The sequence below is a fragment of the Acomys russatus genome, chromosome 4 (assembly GCF_903995435.1).
Source record: "Acomys russatus chromosome 4, mAcoRus1.1, whole genome shotgun sequence".
NCBI classification, from domain to species: Eukaryota; Metazoa; Chordata; class Mammalia; order Rodentia; family Muridae; genus Acomys; species Acomys russatus.
Window position 1 is genome coordinate 56,044,721 of NC_067140.1, and position 23,830 is coordinate 56,068,550.

The window sequence follows — 23,830 nt, forward strand, 5'->3', positions numbered from 1 at the left end:
GGCTGGTGGTTCTTGTAGGTAAACACCCTTGTTATTTTTCTACAGTATTCACAAAGTCAGCTCCACGAAGAAAGGCTGAGCGGCTTTGCCAAGAGCACACAGACCAAACAAGAAGGGCAGGAGGGACTGAAAGTGTCTGGTGTCCTGTCATAGTCCGGTAATTATCCAAACCGTCACGTCCTCGGTCCGGCTTTCAAAGGGACACCAATGCAAAGCCAGAGAGGTGACAGCCAGGAAAACGGGAGAGGTGGCTTTCCCGGCATGCTCTGCAGCACACCGAGGGGCGCCAGACGCATCCCGGCGTGCAACGGGGAGCGCCCAAGGGCGATGGTTCACGGCTCCTGGAGGGGCCGGCGAAGTTAAACCGGTAGGTGTGAGCTTACTTAGTTTTGGGACCCCGCTTTCTCGTTCCTCCTTTACGGATGCCACCCGGTAAAGGGCAGAAGGAGGTCTAGTGGCCACGCTCCCCTTGCGCGTGCAAAGCACTTTCGGTGCCGCTTCGAGCACCGTGCCAGGTGATTAGCGGCTGTGGGCGGGCCTGCGAGAAGCACGTGACCGGGCCTGGCAGCCAATGACCAGCCGGGTGGTCCGGCAGCGCGACGATCCCCGGACCCCGGAGCGGCGCGGCGTGGGTCGATTCCCGTCCACCAGGCAGGTACGCGCAGGCGTCTCGCTTGTCACGCGCTCCGTTCGTCCCCACGCGCCCAGTGGCGTGGACTCCGCGCGAAGCGTTGAGAGTCTGTCGTGGCTGTTTTTTTGTGGGTGGGGGGGACGGCGAAGCGGGGGCGGGGGGGGGGAGAGGAGAGCGCCGTGGCGTCACGTGCGCGTCACAGCCTATCGCAGGCCGAGGCGCACCCGCAGCCTTCCTGGCGCCCCGGGGTGCGACGTGTTCTGTGAGGCTCGGGCGGGCCCTCACTGTCTGAGCGCTCTTTCGAAGCGCGTGTGCGGCCCGGAACGACTGACTGCGACGTGGCGTGCGATCGGACCCCGCGCAAGCACGGATGACAAGTTCTCGGCAAAATGGCTGCTGGAAAGAGTCGCCTAGCAGGGGCAACGCTGGGGCCGCGTGAAGGTCACATGACGAGGTTGGCAGCGCGTGCTGCTGGCGCGGAGAAGGGGGAGGCACGGGGCGTGGCGAGTCACGTGCCCGCGGCTCGCGAGCCTCTGATTTCGAGCGACTTTGCTGAGGCCTGATGGTCGGCTTTTACCCCCTCCCTTTTCGAAGCTAAGCACGCATCCGCGAGTAACTCCGGTGCAGTGGAATGAATCCTAGTATGGGAGGCTAGATACAGGGTTCCCACCTTTGGCCAGTTTTGTAATCTTTCTATTTATATTTTAGCAAGGTAGAGATGATTGGGGGTGTGTGTGTGTGTTTTAAATGGTCTTATTAAGGTCCATGATTTTCTGGCTTCAGTTACATGCAGCTAACCAAAATAACAAGTGGTGATGAGGAGTGTAGGTCAGTGACATAATGCTTGCTTAGAATGTCTTAGGATAAAAGCCCTTGATTCCATAACAGTGAACCAGTTACTGGACAAGCTTTCCTCTCAAAGACCTTCCCCAACCACTCGATCTACTTTTTCTTTTTGAGATTATGTAGACCAGACTGCCTTCGAATTCACAGAGAGGTGCTGGAATTAAAGGCATGTACCACCATGCCAGGTGGCCATATCTGTGGTGATCAGTTCCATTTCTGTTGGATATTTGTTTCGTAGAGTTCTTTGGAGGAGCCTAGACTTGACTTGTGTAAAATTTCTGAAGCTTTCTACCTTTCAGTCTTTGTTTTACCAAGGTCAAGGCTTTGTAGAAATGAAAAACCTATAAATTATACATTGCCAATCAATAATACTATGGACCGGAGAGAAGGATATATCCTTCTGCTTCCCCAGTGCTGGGATTAAAGGTGTGTGCCACACTATGCCTGGCAAATAACACACTTTGAACATTTTTACTTTTAAGGAGCCAGAGATCAAACTCTAGGGTTTCAAGTGTCCTAGACAAGGGCTTAACCACTGAAAATTCACCCCTATGTTCTACTGTTTATATTTTATAGTATCTTCTGATTTATCTTTACATAATGTGCCTTGGAATTGTGTGGGAAAAGAATTTGGAAAACATTTGTTGTGCAATCAATAAATAGATGTCACTTTTGAATAATTAAGCTAATAGCTAACATTTTTAATAACAGTGTCCCTTTTCATTTTATCTAGTTTGGAGATAGGGTCCCATTTCGGCCAGGTGGATCTTTAACTCACTACGCAGCCAAGAATGATCTTGAACTTCTGATTCTCCTACTTTTATATTCTTGTTTTGTTTTTCTTGGAGACAGGGTTTCTCTATGTAGCCTTGGCTGTACTGGAACTCACTCTGTAGACCAGGCTGGCCTCGAACTCACAGAGATCCTCCTGCCTCTGCCTCCTGAGTGCTGGGATTAAGAGGGGCATGGCGGACACCTTACTTCTATATTCTTATGTTCCTGGAGTGCAGATAATGTGTTATAATACCCAAATCTGGTCTATTCAATCCTGGTGGCAGAACACAGGACTTCCTGCATTCTAAGGCAAGCATTCTACCAGCTGATCTACATCCCAAGTCTCCCAAAATTCACTGGGAAAGTGCTGCTATAGAGTAGGAGATTTATTTTATTTATTTATTTATTTATTTATTTATTTATTTATTTATTTTTGAGACAGGGTTTCTCTGTGTAGCCTTGGCCATCCTGGACTCATTTTGTAGACCAGGCTGGCCTCGAACTTACAGCGATCCGCCTGTCTCTGCCTCCCGAGTGCTGGGATTAAAGGCGTGCGCCACCACGCCTGGCTCAAGTAGGAGATTTACAAAGAAAATACTTATTACTATGTATACAATGTTCTGCCTGCATGTACTCCTGCAAGGCAGTAGAGGGAACTAGATTTCATTCTAGAAGGTTGTGAGTCACCATGTGGTTGCTGGGAATTGAAATCAGGACCTTTGGAAGAGGAGCCAGTGCTCTTAACCTTTGAGCCATCTCTCCAGCCCATGGAGAATTATTTTTAAGTTTTATTTATTTATTTATATATTTATTTATTTGGTTATTTGAAACAGGGTTTCTCTGTGAAATAGTTCTGGCTGCTCTGGAACTCTCTTTGTAGACCAGACTGGCCTTGAACTCAGAGCGATCTGCCTGTTCTGCCTCCCAAGAGCTGGGATCAAAGGCGTGTGCCACCACCGCTTGGCCAGTAGAAGTTTTTAAATTAATTTTTACTTTAAATTGTGTGTGTGTGTGTGTCTGTTCTTTAGAGGCTGGAGGCATTGTATATCCCTGCAGCTAGAGTTGTGAGCTGCCTGATGTGGGTGTTAGGAAGTTGGGAATTATAAACTCAGGTCCTTCACAAGAGCAGTAAATGCACTTAGTACTTAACTATCTCTCCTGCCTTTAGGACCATTTCTGAAAAAGAAAACTGATCATAGGTATTTTACATTAGTGAAAATGCAAAAAAAAAAAAAAAAAATCGCTGGATGTGGTGGCACACACCTTTAATCCCAGCACTTGGGAGGCAGAGGCAAGTGGATCTCTGAGTTCGAGGCCAGCCTGGTCTACAAAGTGAGTTTAGGACAGCCATAGCTGATACACTGAGAAACCCTGTCTCAAAAAAACCAAAAACAAAACCAACCAACCACCAACCAAACAAAAAACCCAAACCAAACAAACAAAATGGCTAGTCTATAATCTCAGCACTCTAGAAGGAGATGCTAGTCTGGGTTAACAACACCCCCCCCCTCAGATTTAAGTAGTAGCCTTTAAGTAGACAGGACAGTAGAACAAAATAAAGACTATGGAAACATATAATGTAATTTAGTATTACAAACGTGGCAATTTATATCCTGTGAGAAATGTTCCAAAATCATATGGGACCATTTAACTAATCATTTGGGAGAAAAACCAAAAAATTCTTGGCTTAATATGTGAATCAAACTCAGGTGAATTATTTAAATGTAAAAAGTAAAATTAGAACATTACTATTCTGGGGCCAGGTGAGTGGTATATATGCTGTAATCTCAGTATTTCAGAGGGTAAAGAGGTAAGTGATGAATTTCAGGCCAGCATGGCTGCATAATGAGTCTTTTTAAAAAAAGATTTATTTATTTATTGTATATGCAATGTTCCACCTGCATGTACACCTGCACACTAAAAGAGGGCACCAGATCTCATTACAGATGGTTGTGAGCCACCATGTGGTTGCTGGGAATTGAACTCAGGACCTTTGGAAGAGCAGTCAGTGCTCTTAACCTCTGAGCCATCTCTTCAGCCCCTGAATAATGAGTCTTATCGAGATGAAAAAACGAGATTGCTGTCTTGAAGAAAATTGAGTAGACAGCAAGTGTGATGGCACATGCCTATAATTATCTGCATGCAGGACAGTGACAGGATTGCCATAAGTTCAAGGCTGACTGAACTACAGTTGATACTCCATCTCAAAAATTTTCTCAAGGTGGGTAAGATGGCTCGGTGGGTAAAGATGTTCCCCCCTAGCCCGACAGTCTGAGGTCAGTCCCTGAAATGCAGGTGGTAGAAGGAGAGAACTAGCTCCTTCAAATTCATCTCTGACTCCACACGAGCATTGTGGCATGCACCTACCCGTGTACATGCAATATATTAACACACACAATAGATAAATGAATGTTAAAAAAATAACAGTAAAGAATCAGAGTTTTTCAGGAGAGAGAGGCAGGTGGTTCTCTGTGAGTTTGAGGCCAGCCTGGTTTACAAAGTTCCAGGACACCCAAGGGGAAAAAAAAAAAAAAAAAAAGAAAAAGAAAAGTTTCGGATATTTGAAAGGAAAATGTTTCCTTAAATTTTGTTTTGAGGGGCCTGGAGAAATGGCTCAGCAGTTGAGAGCACTGGCTCTTCTTCCAGAGGTCCTGGGTTCATTTCCCAGCAACCACAGGGTGGCTCACAGCCATATATAATGAGATCTTGCACCCTCTTCTGGTCTGTGGGTGTGCATGCAGGCAGAGCACTGTATACATAATAATAAATAAATCTGAAAAAACATTTTTTTGTTTTGAGATAGGAGTTTTATTGTTGTCCAGGTTGGCCTGGGATTTACCTTCTGTCTCAGCCTCTTGAATAGCTGAGGTGGAGCAGTTGCAGCTGGAGCATAATACCGTTTGTAGTTATGCTCTCAAACCTTTGTTCTCCCATCCCCATTTTCTTTTCTTTCTTTCTTTTCTTTTTTTCTGAGACAAGGTTTCTCTATGTAGCCCTGGCTGTCCTGGACTCACTTTTTAGACCAGGCTGGCCTCGAACTCACAGAGATCCCTCTACCTCTGCCTCCCTGAGTGCTGGACTCAGGTGTGCAATACCATACCTGGCTTCATTTTCTTTTTTCTTGTCTAGATTTGTCTCAAACTTGCTATGTAGCTGAGGCTGGCCTTGAACTCCTGCCCTGGGCTTCTAAATACTGGAATTTCAGGCACATGCCACCATACTCCTCAGATCCCCCTGGAACTGGAATTATAGATCACTGTGAGCCACCATGTGGGTACTAGGAACTGAACTCTGGTCCTCGGGAAGAGCATCCAGTGCTTTTAATTGCTAAGCCATCTAATAAAGATATTTTAATGTTGATTATAAACAAAAATTAAGAGAAAGAGACACTTAGAAAGTTAAGATACTGCAGAGAACATACTGATAATCAAGAAGTAGATCTAAGCCGAGTGTGGTGGCGTATGCCTTTGATCCCAGCACTCGGGAGGCAGAGGCAGGTGGATCTTTGTGAGTTCGAGGCCAGCCTGGTCTACAAAGCGAGTCCAGGACAGCCAGGGCTACACAGAGAAACCTTGTCTCGAAAAAACAAAACAAAACAAAAAGTAGATCTAAGCCTTTCATAGCAGAAACAGCATATATATGTATATAATATATATATATATATATATATTATATATATATATGGGCTGGAGAGATGGCTCAGCGGTAAGAGCACTGGCTGTTCTTCCAGAGGTCCTGAGTTCAATTCCCAACAACCACATGGTGGCTCACAGCCATCTATAATGAGGTCTGGTGCCCTCTTTTAGTGTGCATGCAGGCGGAATATTGTATATACAATAAATAAATAAATCTTTGAAAATTGTATATGTATATTTATATATACACATATGCATATTCATACGCAACACACACACACACACACACACACACACACACACACACGATGGGCTTGGCACACCCCTGCAATCCCAGTACTCTGGGAGCAGAGGCAGGTGGATCTCTGTGAGTTCAGCCTAGTCTATAAAGTGAGTCCAGAACAGCCAAGGCTACACAGTGAAACCCTGTCTTGAAAAACAAAACAAAACAAAACAAAAAATTATATAAGTATGCATGTATGTAAAGTCCAGATATAGTTGCATGTGCCTTTAATTCCAGTATTCAGGAGGCATAGTAAGGATGTCTGCGAGTTTGAAGCCAGCCTGATCTACGTATTCAGTTCTAGGCCAGTTAGGGCTACAAAGTGAGAACTTGTTTCCAGAAATAAGCACAAAAAAATAAGATGTAAATATAAAGTTAGTGATGTTATTAACTATGCACAATATAATGAAATGCAAATAGGATAATTTAGGCTTATTTGGTAAATTCATAATAACCAACAAGCCCTACTCTATGCCAGACACTGTCAGATGTTAGGGTGTTCAGTAACAAGAAAAAAGATCTTGTTCTTGTGGAATTTATATTTTAGTAAATAGACAATGTGCAAATTAAATGATTTTAGATATTGTCAAAATGCTGTGAAGAAAATAGGAGGATTGGAAATACAGGTGTTACAGTAGAGTACTTGCCTAGCATGCATTAAACCTGGGCTTCTTCCTGGCACTGCATCAATCCTGCCTGATAGTATGTGCCTGTAACTCTAGCACTCAGGAAGTCAAGGCAAGAAGATCTAGAATTCAGGACCATCCTTGGATATATAATGACTTTGATACTGAGATATCTGAGACATTGTCTCAAAAAAAAAAAAAAAAAAAAAAAGACACATGGTAGAAAGGCTTTGTTTGTTTGTTTTGAGGGAGGATTCTATGTAGCCCTGGCCAGCTTAGAACTTGCTATGTAGACCAGGCTAACTCTGAACTCTGCCTTTGTCTTCTGAATGCTGGGAGCAAAGATGTGTATTACCATACCCACCCTAGTTCTTCTTTTTTTTTTTCTTCGCTTTTCCGAGACAGGGTCTCTCTGTGTAGCCTTGGCTGTCCTGAACTCGCTTTGTAGACCAGGCTGGCTTTGAAGTCAAGCAATCCACCTGCCTTTGCCTCCCAAGCGTTGTGCTCCATCATGCCTGGCTAGCCTAATTCTTTTAATTGTTTATGTGTTTATTTGTGTATGCAGGCATGCTCATATGGTGGCTGGAGATTGAAATTGGGTATCTTCCTCAATTGCTCTCCATCTTTTATTTTTATTTTTTTAGACATACCCTCTCACTGAACTTGGAGCTCACTGATCTCACTGATTTGTCCAGTGAGCTTCTGTTTCTACCTTCTCAGCACTGAGATCATAGGTGTGAGCTGGTGTTTCCATGATGACTTTTGGCGGATTGCACTCAGGTTCTCTGGATGTGCAGCAAGTACTTTACCTACTATTCTAATTTCTTTCTTTTTTTGTTTTAAGGTTTTTTGAGACGGAGTTTCTCTGTAACAGTCTTGGCTGTCTTGGACTCGCTTTTGTAGATCAGGCTGGCCTCGAACTCACAGCGATCCACCTGCCTCTGCCTCCCAATGCTGGGATTAAAGGCGTGCGCCACCACGCTTGGCTCTATTTCTTTCTTTCTTTCTTTTTTTTTTTCTAGACAGGGTTTCTCTGTTAGTCTTGGCTGTCCTGGACTCTCTTTGTAGACCAGGCTGGCCTCGAACTCACAGAGATCTGCCTGCCTCTGCCTCCCAAGTGCTGGCGTTAAAGGTGTGTACCACACCCAGTGCAGCCAGTGCTCTTCAATCCTGAGCACTATCTTTCTAGCTCCAAGTTTGAAGATTCTTAAGCAAAGTGTTGTGGTTTAAGTGGCATGGATGATTTGGTATGTTTTGGATGTTGGCAAGTTGAGATTGCATAGAGCCTTGTAAACCATAAGCATTTTATATTTTTCTGTTTTCCCTCCCATTGGTTTGTTTTCCAGTAATAAAAGGTATCATCTAGTTTATATCTTAAAAATAGCACTTTACTGATCTAGACATGGTAACCCTAGCACTCAGGAAGCAGAAGCATGTGTTCTGGCAAGTTTGAGACACATAGCAAATTCTAGGCCAGCCTAGGAGACTCTCAAACAAACAAGACATCACTTTGCTGTAGAAGCAAGAGGGGAAAGGTCAGTAAGAGGCCACACACTGGGTTGAAGAAAAGACTCAGAAAAGAGCACTCAGTACTCTTCCATAGGACCAGGGCTCAGCCTCCTGCATCCACATGGTAACTCAGAACTGTCTATGATTCCAGTTCCTATAACTCCAGTTTTATGGGATCCCATGTTCCTGCTTTACCCCTCAGGCACCACATGGACACGATACACTTGTGTATATACAGACAAACACTCTTAGCCATCAAAAAAAGGATATTTTAAAATATTTTAAAATTCTAGGCGGGGCATGGTGGCACACATCTTTATTCCCAGCAGGCAGAGGCAGGTGCATTTCTGTGAGTTTGAGGCCAGCCTGGTCTACAAAGTGAGTCCAGGACAGTTAAGGCTACACAGAGAAACCCTGCCTTGAAAAACAAAACAAAACAAAAAAATTAAATAAAATCTTTTGTGATTATATCATTTCCCCATTTAATCCCTCCAACCCCTTTCTCAAATGCCTCCCACAGGCTCTCTTTCAAATACGTGGCTTCTTTTTTCTTTGTTGTTACATATCTATACATGTATGTATATGTGTGTATTCCTGAATATGTAAATATAATCTTCTTAGTCCATATTGTAATCGTATGTCTATGTTTTTAGGGCTGACCATTTAGTATTGGATAGTCCATTGGCGGCTCTTCCCTGGGGTGCTTTTCTCCAGCTTTCCCCATTTCTTAATTGACTGTAGGTATTTGTGTAGTGTTGAGCCCTCAGGAACTTTCCCCCATCTATGTTCACATGTACATAGGTGTTGTCCTTGTTCAGTTCTTGATTAGGTAGCCATGTTGGTAAGATTTCATAAGCGTGGCTTCTCTGCAATTTCAAGGAGACACAATTTCACAGCAAAATTCCTGTTCCTCTGGTGATTACAGTCTTTCTGCCTCCCTCCTCTGCAATGATCTCTGAGCCTTAGTTGCAGGAGTTGTATTGTAGATGTACCAATTGGGACTGGCTTCCACAACATTGCATTTTGATTGGTTGTGATTTTCTGAAATGGTCTCTGTCTATTGCAAAGATGTTTTCTTTTTTTTATTTTTTTATTTTAATTTTTGAGACAGGGTTTCTCTGTGTAGCCCTGGCTGTCCTGGACTCGCATTGTAGACCAGGCTGGCTTTGAACTCACAGAGATCCACTTGCCTCTGCCTCCCAAGTGCTGGGATTACAGGCATGCACTACTACCACCCAGTGAGTTGTTTTCTTGATGAGGGCTGAGGACTACATTTATTTGTAGGTATAAGGACAAACATTTAGAGTGTCGTTGGGAATTATGATGGTTAAAGTGGTGGTGTTTCTTCAAGGTTCATGACTTTATTATAGCCCTGGATATACCAGCCATGATTTCCCTTCGCTGGGATTAAAGGTGTGTGCCACCATGCCCGGCTTATCCATGGGTATCTTGAAAGGTAATCTCCTGGTAGCTGCTGAGATTGTACTATATTTTTCTCCTAAATGCTAATGAAGTTGTACTTGTGCTTTAAAAAATATTAAAATTACTTGAGAGGCTGAGGCAGGTGGATCTCTCTGAGTTTGAGGCCAGCCTGGTCTACAGAGTGAGTCCAGGACAGCCAATGCTACACATAGAAACCTTGTCTCAAAAAACAAAACAAAACAAAACAAAACAAAAAAAACCAACCTAAAATAAAACAAATTTAGGTAGCAGTACAATTTCTGCAAATTCGAATGGACAGAAGTTGATCTCTGGCTGGGTGGTTGTTGTGCACGCCTTTAATTCCAGCACTTGGGAGGCAGAGGCAGGTGGATCTCTGTGAGTGCCAGGCCAGCCTGGTCTACAAAGTGAGTTCCAGGGTAGCCAGAGCTGTTACACAGAGAAACTCTGTCTCGAAAAACCAATGCTTAATGATAATGCTTAGACAGTTTATAACTTTGACCAAAAAGTAAATTAAAGTTACATCTGGGGCAGCAGCTCAGTTGGTTCTACCTGGTTGTGCCTAAAATGCACAAAGTCCTGTGTTCGATCTCAAGCACCAGGATAAACTGAGCATGGTGACACGTGCCTGTAATCTGACTACTTGGGAGGTGGAGGCAGAAGGATCAGGAGGAGTTCAGGATCATCCTTGACTATATAGAGTTGGAGGCCAGCCTGGGCTATTTGAGATCCTGTCTCAAAGTCTCAAAAACAGATTTCTTATAATATAATCATGGACTATTAGTTGAGATTTTTAGAATCTTATCATGGCAAGTTTTAGTTTCACTGATATCCATTGTGATATAAGTTAGCCAGCACAGAGTTCTAAGAAATAATGTAGGGAGTCAGTTCAAAGACATGGCAGGAGTGTTTTTAGTCTCTAGGACTGAATAATGCTTATTCTTTGGATAGGGGCAGATTATAATGGATGCTTCCTTCTCTTGCCCACTTTTCCACCTACCTTCTCAGTAGTCAAGAATTCTATTTTAACATTACACATGTACTTTGAGCTCTTTGCTAGAAAAGGAGCCTAATGTAATCTAGTAGACTCAGCAGTCTTCGCCCCAGGAATGTCCTTTAAATTGTTGCATAGGAGGAGGACTAATGGTGTGAATTGTAGGTGTGAGAGTTTCAGTCCGCAAGCCCACGATAGAGTTGATTATTTTGTCATTCAGCATGTATTGAGCACTTACCATCTATGTGCCACATATGAAGTGTCCCTGGGGAACCTAAAAAAGGCATAAAAGACAATTCCCTGTATATGAGATCTTGGTAAATTGTTGAGGAAATTAAACATAACAATAAAAAGTAGTTTGAAGTTAACAAGCAGAGTGATATGGTACATATGTCAAGGACTTGAACAGAGACTCTGGGGTGGGTTTTCACAAAGATGATCAGTGAATTCCTGGTAAGGAGACTTGGTGAACACAGTCTCTTTCCAGAGGCCGGGGGTCAGGTGGCAGTAGGTCTTGGAGATGGCATCAAAAGTGGCCTTGGCAGAGTTGCCCAGGGTGGCAGTACAGCCACGCGCTGATGTGTAGCAGTCATCAGTGTCGTCCATCATCAGTAGCTTCTTGGGCACAGGCACAGAGACAATGCCAGTGCCTTTGGGAGCAGGGATGAGACGCACCAAAACAAAGCTGCAGTGGCCTGTCACCTTGCTTAGAACAGTTGTGTGGCTTGCCAATCTTGTTCCCCAGCAGCCTCTCTGCACAGGGACGATGGAAAGCTTGGCCAAGGTGATGGCCCCTCAGATAGCAGTGGCTACCTCCTTAGCGCACTTAATACCAATGTGACCATTGTAGTTCCCAATAGTGACAAAAGCCTTGAACCTGGCCAGCCCATGTCTGCTTCTGCACTGGCATGATCTTGAGAGCCTCATCCTTTAGGGAGGGATGTGCCCAGGAAAAAGTCAGTAATCTCAGATTCCTTAATGGGCAGGGAGAACAGGTAGATCTCCTTCAAGGACTGGATCTTCATGTCCTTATTAACCAGGCGGCCCAGCTTGGTGACCGGGATCCACTCCTTGTCTTCGGCTTTACCTCCAGGAGCCCTTGGCCCACAGCCTCTAAAACCGCTGCTGAATCCTCTGCAGAAGCTGCATTGGCCTCCTAATCCTGGGCCCCTGGGTCCGCTGGGCCCTCCTGCTACACTGGCATCATCTGCCATTTGGTGTTTTCCCAGGGAAGAAGAAATGTATGTAGATCTGGATAGCCTGGCCTGCAACCTAGATATATAGACAGGTTGGCCATGAATTCACAGAAATCCCCTTGCTTCTGCTTCTTGATTGTAGATTACAGGACCTTGCCAACAGGCTCATCTGTTTTACTTTTTGACTACATAGTCCTGGAACTCACTATGTAGATCAGGCCAGCCTCAAACTCACAGTGCTGGGATTAAAGGCGTGAGCCACTATGCCTGCCACTCTCTGAGATAGCTTGTTGGTGATTCTCTTGCTTCTCTGTGCTGGCTTTTAGATGGGAGTCACCATACCTGGCTAAAGTTACGTTCGTTTTCCTGTTTTATTTTTTTGTGAGACTGGATTTCATGTAGCCCATTCTTGCTTACATGTTCTCTTTAAGCAAGAACATCCTTATGGCGGAGAATGACCATGAGTTTCCAATCCTTCTGCTTCCCAAGTGCTGAGATTTGGTGGATTTTCTTTCTTTTCTTTTCTTTTCTTTTCTTTCTTTCTTTCTTTCTTTCTTTCTTTTTCTTATTTGGTTTTTTTGAGACAGGGTTTCTCTGTGTAACAGCCCTGGCTGTCCTGGGCTTGCTTTGTAGACCAGGCTCGCCTCGAACTCAGATATCTGCCTGCCTCAGCCTCCTGAGTGCTAGGATTAAGGCATGTGCCACCACACCTGGCTAAAATATTTTTTTAACTATCTAAAAATATAAAGTTTGGAAATATAGCTTGCTATGATGCATAAGGCTGAGGTTTCATTTGTGATTACCACTAAGAACAAAAATTTTTAAAAGTAAGATATAGAGACCCAGAAGGGTTGGCTCATGCTGTAATTCCAGCACATGGGAGGCAAAGCAGGGAGACTGCTCTGCCAGTCTGGCCTGCATTATGTGTTCTGTGCCACCACCATGGCTGTAGAGTAAGACCCTGCCTCAAGGGAAAAAAAAAAAGAAAAATATACGTGTGTTAGCTTGTGACCCTTATGAAAACACACATTATATGGCCTGTGGAGCTGTAGTTTACTATTCTTTATACAACTACACTCTTGTGTAGCCCTGGCTGTAGATCAGGCTGCTCTTAAATTCAGAGATCCACCTGCCTTTACCTCCAGAGTGCTAAGATTAAAGGTATGTGTCTTATGCCTAGCTAGTTTTTAGATTTTTTAATTAAACATTTATTTTTTTGGTTTTTGGAGACAGGGTTTCTCTGTGTAGCCCTGGCTGTCCTGGACTCCCTTTGTAGACCAGGCTGGCCTTGAACTCACAGAGATCAGCCTGCCTCTGCCTCCCCAGTGCCGGGATTAAAGGCATACGCCACCATGCCCAGTTGAGTTTTAGATTTTTAATGCTGGATATGGAACCCAGGGTTTTGTGCATGTACTTTTGCAACCACTCTATCCTGATCTGTGTCTCTCCTCTCTTTCCTTTCTTCTGGACACAGGTAGTTCATACTGGCCTTGAACTTAACTTTATAGTTTTGGCTTTGGGAACTTAAAATTTTCCTGAGTGCTAGATTGATTATAGGCATTCTACATTATTTCTGGGTATGGATGGTTCCCCCACCCCCATCCCTTGGTTTTTGAGGTAAGGTCTGTGTAGCTCTGGCTGTCAATATGTAGACCCGACTGGCCTCAAGCTAACAGAGATCCACTTGCCTCTGCCTCCAGTACAGGGTTAAAGTATGTACCATCACAATCCACTGAGGATGAACTTTAAAGGAAAATAGAATACAACTGAATACAATTTGAAGAACAATACATTGAAAGTAGAATGTAATCATTTATGCACGCCCCTTTAATCCCAGCACTTGGGAGGCAGAGGTCAGTGTGGATCTCTGTGAGTTGGAGTCTACAACTGGTCTACAAAGGGAGTCCAGGACAGCCAAGGTTACATAGAAAAGCAGTGTCTCAAAAAACCAAACCAACCGAAAACAAACAAAAGGGGAGAAAAAGCAATAAAAAAAAAAACAGAACAAAACGCAGTCACTTGGTTCCTGGGGATGTAGCACATTGATAGAGTGCTTGCCTAGCAGGCATAAATCCAAGTTTAGCAGCAACGTCTATTTGTACTTGGAGCTGGAGCTAGGAGGATCAGAAGTTCAGAGTCATCTTTGGCTATGTAAGTTTGAAACCAGCAAGGGATACATGAAACCCTGTTTTAAGCAAAAATGGTTACTTGGTAAAGCCAAACTGAATCATTGAAATAGATATGGCTGTATTATTAATTATAGATTAGTATATAAAAATAGAAATTCTCAAAGAACTTTCATACTCTTAACTTCCAACATTTATAGGTTAAGTAGACTCCACTCAGAAAACATATGGGTAACGGACCTATTAAGGGATCTTGTACTGCATCTTGAAATTTTATTTAAAAAATTAATCTAGTGGATTATTTCAATAGAAGTTGAGAGAAAAACAGCAGAGTGGGCAAGCTGTAAGTATTGTCAGCTGGAAGGAGATAGAGTTGTAAAAAAGTCAAGCCTTTTGAGTCAAGGTCAGCAATGGAGGTCTGCAAGCAGCTCTAGAAAGGTTGGAGAGAGGTCTTCAGAGAGAACAATGAGAAAGCCCAGACTGTAGGGCAAACATACGATTTTGGCAAACAGAGAAATTATGCTCAGAAAACCAGCAAGTTGTTGACATCTGCTATTTCATGTTTACCTGGAGTAGGGAAAGAGCACCAAAGAGCATTTCTATTGCCCTCTTCCATGTAACTTGTGCTCATAGATTTTTCAATTAGAGATGCTATTTGGGTTGTCTTTTTTTTGTGTGGTTTTTTGAGACAGGGTTTCTCTATGTAGCCTTGGCTGTCCTGGACTCACTGTTAGACCAGGCTGGCCTTGAACTCAGAGATCTGCCGGCTTCTGCCTCCTGTAGTGCTACGATTACAGGCATGCACTACTGTGCTGGCTTTTTAACTTGTTTTTCATTTTATGCACATTGGTGTTTTGCCTGCAGTTGTGAACTGCCATGTGAGTGCTGGGAATTGAACCTGGGGCCTCTGGAAGGGCATTCTGTGCTCTTAAACACTGAGCCATCTCTCCAGCTCCTTAGGGGGAGACATTTTAAGACTAATAAACTCAAATTTTAGTCTCAGAAAATGGTACTTTTGAGAAAGCATTACAACCCTTAAGAAAGGAGTCTTGGTTTAGTAGGAAAGGTTCTTGGAGTCAGAGAAGAGGAACACGTTAAAGAAACAGTTGTTTTTGCCTAAAATCTTGACTGCTCTTTCCGAATCATGGGTTTCAGAATGATTTCAGAAGTAAACTTTAGTTCTGGGCTTGATTAGAATAGGCAGTTTCTGCCTATGTGTTGAATGTCTCCTCAGGAAGACATAAGTAAAAAGCACAGATCAATCTTGTTGGGTATCCCTGCCCTTCCTCTTGGTTCCATCCTTACAATCTTGTTTTCCTTCAAAGGAGAAAATAAGTTTTCCTATTACCTCCCAGTTGTTCTGAGAGTGAAAACTTTAAGGATGTGAACTGCAAATTCTGTTTTCCTATTCAATTATTTCTTTGTACTCCCTTTCACTTTAAACACTATTTACTGGTGGATTAGCAGCATGAAAGTAGTAAGTGACAAAGAAAACTAAAAAATTTGATGTTTAGTTGAGAAATAACTGTTCTTTGGCTTAGTTTGGTAACTGTTTGACATACTTGTTGGTTAATGTTTTCTTTACATTTTAAAGTTTCATTGTCCTAAAGAAACAACAACAAACAAAAATACACAGGATCTAGGTGCTAAATTTCAGATAAAACTCTCAGGCAAATTTCTTGGCCACTTGTATCTTAGATATCTTTCATCTTGGTATTAGGCAATTTAGTAGCAGTTCTTCTTTAGTGAACCTTTCTTTGTTTTTCAGTTCGACAGGGTGTCTTGGCAGCCTAGGCTGCCCTGGAACTGGAACTCACTTTGGAGTTCAGGTTAGCCTTGAACTTACAGTATTCCTCCAGCCTCAGCCTCTGTTGGGAATACAGGCATAAACTGCCATTCTCTTCTCTCAGCAAGGGTTTCTCTTATTTTCCTAGTGTTCTTTGTTGGTGAATATTGGAAAACTGCTTATTCTTCTTTCATGGTGTTTGCTTCAAGGTTTTCCAGTGCTCTGGAGCTTTCCAACTGCACTACATTTTGTACAAGAGGTCCTCAGATTCTTTTGATGGACTTGTGAAGCCGGGGATGGGGTGGGGTGGGGGTGTCTACGGAGCTTCGTGTGGGTGGGACTGGGTACAGAAGGGGCGGGGCCGGTGAGGAGCCCCTGGAAAAGGCTGAAAAGTCTAGTTGAAAAAGGCCCGGTGGGCAGTAGTTTCAGAATTTTCACGAAGGCTTCGAGTACAAGGTTGAGGGAATTGCGCACCTCTCTCCTGCCTCACCTTTCTTGATTCTGGAAGCTTCAGTAGTTCATTCTGTGTTGCTAAGACGCGAAAAGGTTGTGGCTTTGGCTCCGGGGGCGGATCCCAAGGGTCTTGATGCGGCTCAGACCGTTTGGCCTCCTGCTGTTGGGGGAGGGGCAAAGCGGTGCTGCTCGCGCCTTCCTTTGCGCCTGCGCGGCGGGCTCTTAGCGGGTAGGAGCGCGTGCGCGGTGACGTGGACGTCCGGTGCGTGCGCAGGCTCTTCAGCTGAGGCGGACACACGGTGTGCGAACCCTTCAGAATAACCCGCCCCTACAGGGGTATGAAGGACTCGGGGTGAAGCCGACCACACCCCGCACGGTAACTCTCGGGCCGGGTGGAGGGCGTCGCTTCAGTAGTGGCCCGCTCTGAGTTTTTTGAGAGTTTAAACCACTTGTGTATTTGAACGGCTTGACCAGCATTCCGCAGAGAGCTTCGCACGCCAGGGCCTGGTTGGGCCTTGCGCGGTGCAGCCTTTGGTCCCTTGAGCCAGTTGCGCATGTCTTCTCGCGCACCTCCCAGACCTCATTTCCGTGTCGCTCCGAGAACTAACTAGGAACATCGACGCCGGAGACTCTGACCACGAGGCGGGCGGGGTGAGAAGTGCCCATGGCACGGCCCTGCCCTCGTGTGCGTGGGCTGTTGAACAGCATGGCATGTTCCGCGTGACGATCTCTCTCCTGGCAGTAGGTCGAAACCAGTGCTGAATAAGCGCAGGTTTTAGAGTTAAGCTCGCAACGTCTATTTCTCTAAGGAACTGGGTGCAGTGTTTTGACACCTATACAAACACCTCCTAGCGTGTAATTTCTGGTCAAATTGAGGCAAGGTCACGGATTTAGTAAGGAGGGGGCTTTGAGTAAGTTGAAAGGAGTGAGAACTTTGTAAACAAAGGAGAGGTGATTTGTAAGTGCACAGTTGAAGGCGGAGAAAACAGGTGGGAAGGACAGGTGGTTTTTCTCTTTGTGGGTTAGCCTTGACTGGTTTTCTGTTCATAGGACTTCCTCTTTCTGTTGAATTTTCAAGTAGGTCTTTGGCTTGAGTGTAACGTAAGGTGAGCCAGGGCCCTTAGTAGCTCACCACCCCTAAATTAGGGGATCTGTGTCGAAGATTATAGAGAAGTGGGAGTCTCAAACTGGTGAAATTGGTGGCAGAGCGTATTGCTGTGAGGTTTTTTTTTTTTGCCTTCACTTTCGTCTCCCGGGAATGTCTCTTTGCTCTGGCAAAAGTATGGAAGCAGGGTTGGGTGAAGAGTGTCTGAAAAGAGGGTGGCTTGATTGGCAGACCGGGAAAATCTCCGTCTGAGGGAGACCCACTGTTGATCTCGTCGCCGCAGCAGACACGTGGATCTGGAGAAGTTAGGGCCCACTTACGCGCACAGCCTGTGCGTGTTGTTGAGCTTGCCAACCTTGAGTGGCTAAGTGCTTATTAAACCCTGTTTGGCCTGCCTGCTTTTTGGGCTCGACGCTGCTGCAGTTCAGGTGCAAGCGAGTGGCGTGATGGCTGCTGGGAAATGGGCTGGCTGGGTGGCTCCTTGTGTAGTCTCCTAGGTAACCGAAAGCAGCTGAACCGCCCTACGATCACAGGGTTCCGCCTGGCTGCACGTGATCTACCCTGTACATTTTCTTTGCGACATTTTTCCACGTTGTTTCTGGCTAGCAGTCTTCTGTAGTTGAAAAGTGGAATAACTGGAGGCTTTTTAAAAAAATATATAGGTAGTTGGGTCCACTTAAACTGCAACACAAATGAACGAGTTGAGGAAATCTAGTTCTCTGGATGCTTTGGTATTTTCTGTTGTAGAGGTTAGTTTTTCAGATTCGACTTAGTAACTAAAAGCTTGCTAGCTTGAATTGTTTCATATTGATACTTAGAAATGGGAATACTTAATAAAAGTTGAGTTTTAAAATGCTATTTAATTTAACATTGTAGTGCGCCTGCTATACAGTAATACATTTATTGTTGGAAAGGGTATAGTTAGCATGGCAACATTCAGAATGTGTTGACCATCATTTGAAATTTGTGAGTTTTTTTGTTTGTTTGTTTTGTTTGTTTGTTTTTGTTTTTGTTTTGAGGCAGGATTTCCTCTGTTTTTGTTTTTGTTTCGAGGCAGGGTTTCCCTCTGTTTTTGTTTTTGTTTCGAGGCAGGGTTTCCCTCTGTACCCATGGTAGACCAGGCTGGCTTTGAGATCCACCTACCTCTGCTTCCCCAAGTACTGTGATTAAAGGCATGTGCCACCACACCTGCCCTTGAAATTTGTGTTTTAAAAGTAATATACTGGCTTGGAATTTTGATGTAGTTAAATTTTCTTGGCACAGTATGTAAATCATTAAGCTGTGTTTCTACTTAGTGTGCTTTGTGGGTTGTATCAGGGTCACCATTATAGTAAAAAATTCCCCAAAACCACTGGATGAGAAAAAAACAGGTACTCTGAATTTGTTACAATTGATACAACTCGCTGCTGCACTATTTTAAATGATATCAGCCAGAGATTGTGTGTATGTGTAGAGAGGAGACTTCAAGAATCATTGAGAAATTTTCTCTTTACAACTAAACTTTGTTTTGTTTTAGACAGGGTTTCTCTGTGTAGCCCTAGGTGTCCTTGAACTCACTCTGTAGACCAGGATGACCTGGAACTCAAAGGTCCACCTGGCCTCTCTCTCCTGAGATGGTGGCACCACTGCCAGGCCTTAAGACCCTTTCTAACCCTTACCTTAGTCTAGGTAAATGCTTGATGAAGAAAGGCTGGATCAAACAAAACCTTTTGAATTTTAAAATGTAAGTAGACCAGGCTAGTCTAGAACTCAGAGATCCTCCTGCCTCAGCCTCCTCCCCAGTGTTGGCAATAAAGATTTGTACCATGGGCCTGTGTTCTTTGTTAAAACTTTTTGTTTGTTTGTTTGTTTGTTTTTGTTTTTTTGAGACAGGGTTTCTCTGTGTAGCCTTGGCTGTCCTGGACTCACTTTGTAGACCAGGCTGACCTTGAACTCACAGCGATCCACCTGCCTCTGCCTCCCAACTGCTGGGATTAAAGGCATGTGCCCTCCACCGTGCACGCCTTTTAAAACTTTTAAGAGAGCAAAATACAGAGTATTTTAGAATATTGCTAGAAAGGACTTTTGTTCGTTTTGTTTCTTTCCTAGAGTAGCCTAGCTCTTGTAAAGTACATTTAGTTTTTTGCAATGGGCATTTATGGTTATCTTAGACTTCAGAGGGGTCTTTGTATGTGAGAAACATCGTATTCACTAATTGACAATTGGTAGAGAAGAAAAAATCAAGCATAGATTTGGGGGTATAGTTCAGTAATAACTTACTCAAGTGTCATGTGAGAACCCTGGCTGGTTCAGTTATCAGCATTGCTGGGTGATGGGGCAAGCAGGGTCTCATGTAGCCCAGACTGACTTTGAACTTGATATGTAGTTGTGAACTTTTGATTTTCCTGCCTTAGTGCTTGGTGTTATAGGCATGTACCACTTTGTCTAATTTTTTTTTTTTTTTTTTTTTTAATGTGGTGCTGGTCATTGCCTCTGTGTATGCTAGCTAGACAAGCACTCTGCTGACTGAGTACATCTTCTCCCCAATTTGAGTTTTCAGCACCTAACTTTATTAGGGAAAGGAAAACTAGACATTGAATCCTACTATGCTATATAACTTTTTGTGAATTCTCTAAGTTTAAACATAGTATAGACTCACCAGATGACTTGTGAAACTTTTCGTTTTGTCAGTGTGTGATGTGTAAACATATTAGTTTTAGGAAACTAGTCTTTATGGATAAAATCCTAAGGTAGCTTTAGAAAATCATTATTTTAAATCTTACCTACCTTATGCCTCTGTTTATGTCCCAGCATTGCAAAACAAACATCCACATACTTAAGTAATTTGAATCTCAGTACTCCAGAGCCCAGTGTATTGCTGAAGAATGATGCATCCCTGGTTAGCCTAATATGTAAGACATTGTCTCAAAACAAACAAACAAACAAGTAAATATCAAGATTAAACAAAAACTACTCTAGCCCACAGGAGTTTATCCCTACTCATGGATGTCAGTGCTTTAGTATCAAAAACTAAATTCCTCCCTTGGAAGCCCTTCAAGGCAAGAGTGACCAGCCCCAACCCTGAGGACCTCCACTTGCTGGCTCCACCCACACTGGACCCAGCCCCTCAATGTGTAGACTGGCAAGCTCAGTTCTGCAGAATAAAGCCCAAATTAGGCCACAAAATCTCACCAATCCCAGGCCACTCTGGAAAAAGCCTGCAGTTCTCTGCTGCTTCTCACCCAAGCTGAAGCAGCTATTTTCCTGTGTTTTTCTGGGAAAAAAATATCTTGTGAGATTTGTTGTGTGGTGTTGACTTTGTGGTATTCCCTGGCCTCCTACTGCCAGGATACCTTTCCCTGTAACACTTATACCACCCCACCACCAGTCCTTTAATCTCAGTCACAACTCATGGCAATCCTGTTGCCTTATCAGCCTTCTGATGGCTTAATGGGTATGAGCCATCAAGCCTGGCTATTTATAACTTTTTGGAGACAGGATCTATTTAGTCCTGGCTGTCTTAGAACTAACTCTCTGTGTAGGTCAGGATGGCCTTGAAGTCACAGAGATCCTCCTACCTCTGCTTTCCAAGTTCTGAGATTAAAGGCATGTGCTATTTGTATATATACATTTTTTTGAGTTCTACTTCACCTAACATAAAATTTGTAGTTTTAAGTGCACCAGGGCCTGGAGAGATGTTTCAGCAGATAAAGCACTTAACTGTTAGGACTGGAATTCTTGTCTCCAGTACCCAAGAGCCTCTCTGATCATGTAGCCTAAACTGGCTGTAAGCTTTAAGTAATCACTCCTATTATATCATAGACCCACACCCAGTTTATATAGTTTTTTTCTAAAATGAAATGCATAATTTTAGTTTGTGTAGGATTACAGGATTGTTATTAAAATTTTTTGGAGAGATAGGATATCAGTACTTTTAACTAGTTAGAGTAGATTAAAATTAGTTTAAAGGTGATGGAAATGATTAGGGTAATTGTGTGTAGTGGCCCATGCCTGTAATCCCAGTACTTGAGGCAGACATAGGAGGATTGCTGTAAATTTGAGGCTAGCTTGGTCTACATAGTGAGACTCCAACTGTCTCTTAAGAAACTCTCTTTCCACTCCCACCCCCATTTTTTTTTTTTAAAGAATGATTAGGTAATCAACAATGAATACTTTTATAGAGATTGAAAGATTATATGCTGTGTCTTAAGAGAATTAGGACTATTTTTTAGATAATATGATCAGTTGTATTTTTCTATTTATAAGACAGGCTTTCATGGACCTAGGGTGATCTTGAATTCCCTTGAAATTCTTTTAAATTAATTTTTGGCAATTTCATACTTGTATATAATGAATTTTAGTAATTTCATCTCTAATCTTCATTACTCTCATTTCCTCCCTCCCTCTCTAGTTGAAACTTTTTATGTCGTCATTCTCCTACATTGATGTTCTCTGTGTGTGTTTCCATGAGTTGAAAGTTTTAAAGTAAATTATTGTGTGCTGGTGTGGGGTCTGCGTGCCACCTAATGAACACTGAGGGCAAAGGACAAGTTTTTGAAATCAGTTCTCTTCATTTACTTTTTGGTAAGGGTCAGGGAATGAACTCAGATCATCAGGCTTTCCTGGCCAGTGCCTTTTCCTGCTAAGCCATTTCTTTGGCCTCCACTGGGTTTTAAGTAGGGTTGCTTGCATGAGCATAGTAGGTTGACTATTTACTGGTCAATGGATATGTTTACCACTGACTGGCTTTGAACTTGTGCTTTTCTCTCTCCATAATCCAAATTCTGAGAGTACACACCTACCCATGCCACTACTATTTATTTATGCAGGGCTGGAAATTGAACTCAGGGCTTCATGCGTGCTAGGCAAACCTATCAGATAAGCTACCATTCCAGCCCTAATAGTTAGTGTATTTTTGTTTGCAAAATTCTGAGTTGATTATAAAAAGTTTTCTGTTCTGTCTTTTGTTTCTAGGATGGGAAGGTATTTGTGACTATGTGTTGACTACAGTTTTCTTACTACTGAATTTCTCACTGGAATCATGGAAGAGAAACAGCAAATTATATTAGCCAATCAAGATGGCGGGACAGTGACAGGAGCGGCACCCACCTTCTTTGTCATCCTAAAACAGCCAGGAAATGGCAAAACTGATCAAGGAATTTTGGTTACTAATCGAGATGCTTGTGCTTTGTCAAGTAGGGCGCCATCACCAGGAAAATCTAAAGGGAAGATATGCCTTCCGGCTAATTGTACTGTGGGAAGAATCACTGTTACCCTTGATAACAATAGTATGTGGAATGAGTTTCATAATCGAAGCACAGAAATGATTCTGACCAAACAGGGACGGCGCATGTTTCCTTATTGTCGCTATTGGATAACAGGCTTAGATTCAAATTTAAAGTATATTCTTGTAATGGACATATCTCCTGTGGATAATCATCGTTATAAGTGGAATGGCCGTTGGTGGGAACCCAGTGGGAAGGCTGAACCCCATATTTTGGGGAGAGTTTTTATTCATCCAGAATCTCCTTCCACAGGTCATTATTGGATGCATCAACCAGTATCTTTCTATAAACTCAAACTTACCAACAATACATTGGACCAGGAAGGGCATATTATCTTGCACTCTATGCATCGTTACCTGCCAAGGCTTCATTTGGTGCCTGCAGAAAAGGCTACAGAAGTGATTCAATTGAATGGCCCTGGTGTTCATACTTTTACTTTCCCCCAGACTGAATTCTTTGCAGTAACAGCTTATCAGAACATTCAGATTACTCAGTTGAAAATAGATTACAATCCGTTTGCCAAAGGCTTTCGGGATGATGGGTTGAGCAGTAAGCCCCAGAGAGATGGAAAACAAAGGAATAGCTCTGATCAAGAAGGGAATAGTGTTTCTAGTTCTCCTGGTCATCGTGTTCGTCTCACAGAAGGTGAGGCATCAGAGATGCATTCAGGTGATTTTGATCCTGTGTTAAGGGGTCGTGAAACACCAAACCTAGGTTTGGAGAAGCCTACCCATAATGTAAAACAAGACTTTCTTGGATTTATGAGTACTGATTCAACATTTGAAGTTCCTCAATTGAAACATGAGATTTCTGAAAGGTAAGTCATAATTTTTCTTTTTAAAAGCTTACATTTATTTAGTGTGTGTGCATGTGTGTAAGTCAAAGGACAACTTTAGGGAATTGGTGTTCACCATGGGTCTGGGACATCAAATTCAGCACCTTTACCCACTGATCATCTCTCTGGTTGGGTAGTAGTTTTTCTGTTCTTAGAGATGAAAAGAAGATTGAGATGGGCCAGATTTTGGAATTAATACATTGGTTCTGTGGAACAATGTAGATGTTGATTAATATTAGTTGCTATAAAGTAAGACATACTTGCTTTTAATTATTTGATGTGACAGCTTATTTTTCTGTGATGAATATGCACTGGGTTCAGAATCTA

At 43.1% G+C, this 23,830-nt stretch overlaps 1 protein-coding gene and 1 pseudogene across 7 annotated transcripts in view; one reads left to right on the forward strand and one right to left on the reverse strand.

The window, feature by feature from the left end:
• Positions 1-208: 208 nt before the first annotated feature.
• Positions 209-23,830, forward strand: part of Mga (MAX dimerization protein MGA) — an 85,984-nt gene continuing 62,362 nt past the window's right edge. For 2 of the 7 annotated variants that reach the window (XM_051144421.1, XM_051144414.1), the window contains exons 1-2: positions 16,539-16,675; positions 22,358-23,485. In XM_051144421.1, the coding sequence (XP_051000378.1) occupies positions 22,425-23,485 (1,061 nt within the window). In that variant the 5' untranslated portion in view covers positions 16,539-16,675; positions 22,358-22,424. The other 5 variants (XM_051144417.1, XM_051144416.1, XM_051144418.1 and 2 more) reach the window with 5 other exon arrangements.
• On the reverse strand, positions 11,075-11,952 carry LOC127188445 (40S ribosomal protein S2-like; annotated as a pseudogene).